Genomic DNA, 1,076 nt, shown 5'->3' with positions numbered 1-1,076 from the left:
TCGTTTTGAGGATAAGATAAATGTTGAGAAGGAAATACTCATTGTGTGCCATTTTATCTTTCTCTGTAGCTGGACAAATTTGCCAGCATAAAAATTCCAGGGAGCAAGAAAGAGAGACCTCCACTTTCCAACCTGAAGGCTGCATTTGCAGGCAATGATTGCGGTTCAGGGATGACGGAACACCTTCCAAAGCCACTGTCAGAGAATGAAGTCTTAGAACTTTTCGAAAAGATGATGGTAAGACTTTTGATTCTCACAAGTGTTGTTTGATGTCAAAGCCTTAGCCTTTGATCATATTTTCGGAACACCAAACATATCTGGAAATTGTGCTCCATAGGGTGGTTTCTGATGTCATTTCAGGTAGCACTTGAGACACCGAAGCTTTACAATTACAAAAATAAGAATCTGAAGAAAAATGTCATGGCAATTTTTTGGTCTGTACAGGATATATAAAAATAAATACTCTAAGGTGTCTAATGATACATTTTTGCCTTGAATGGATTATCTACGTGGTCTGTCTGTTTGGGTTTGGCTGCATTTTGGGATGATGGACACAGTGCCCTATGCATGAAGGGTGCTGATTTTGTCACCTTTGCTTGTCTGTTTCTTGGTTCTCAGGATAACCGAGCCCTTTAGTCCTGCCACAGTTATGTCCGTAGAGACTGGAACTAACTCATTTGAATTGTGCCTGTTCTAGTAGCGATCCCTGGGGTCACTTGTGGCCTTCAGCTGCTTCTAAATGATGGTGATTCTCTGGTTCTCTGGCAGACTCCTGGCCTTCAAGCTGGCTGAACTAATTTGACCAGTAACCCACAGATGTTAAGTGCATTCAAACCACTTACCACAAAATGAATGCTAATTTTATGTAAATAGATTATTTACATACATAGTTTCTCCCCTCAAGTTGCTTATTTCTTAGGATTCAAAACAAACAATTGAAAAACTAAATGAGTAAGAAATGCCAGAAGGTAGTATTTAATGTTTAAGCGATTTGTAAGTTCAGGGTAGAATGAAACTACTTTTAATTTTTGAGATAGCTAATTAGTTTCAGGGGAAACCAAAGTGGAAGGGCAATC

At 39.1% G+C, this 1,076-nt stretch overlaps 1 protein-coding gene across 1 annotated transcript in view; it reads left to right on the top strand.

The window, feature by feature from the left end:
* Nucleotides 1–1,076, top strand: part of LOC109376039 (protein diaphanous homolog 3-like) — a gene marked incomplete at its 3' end in the record, with an annotated part of 79,312 nt that overhangs the window by 51,924 nt on the left and 26,312 nt on the right. The window contains exon 2 of the mRNA XM_019631700.1: nt 70–237. Coding sequence (XP_019487245.1) covers nt 70–237 — 168 coding nt within the window. The remainder of the gene's footprint in view (nt 1–69; nt 238–1,076) is intronic.

Source organism: Hipposideros armiger, unplaced genomic scaffold (genome assembly GCF_001890085.2).
Source record: "Hipposideros armiger isolate ML-2016 unplaced genomic scaffold, ASM189008v1 scaffold_1039, whole genome shotgun sequence".
Classification (NCBI taxonomy): domain Eukaryota; kingdom Metazoa; phylum Chordata; class Mammalia; order Chiroptera; family Hipposideridae; genus Hipposideros; species Hipposideros armiger.
Note: the sequence above shows the minus strand (reverse complement) of the source record. Positions and strands in the feature narration are given on the sequence as shown.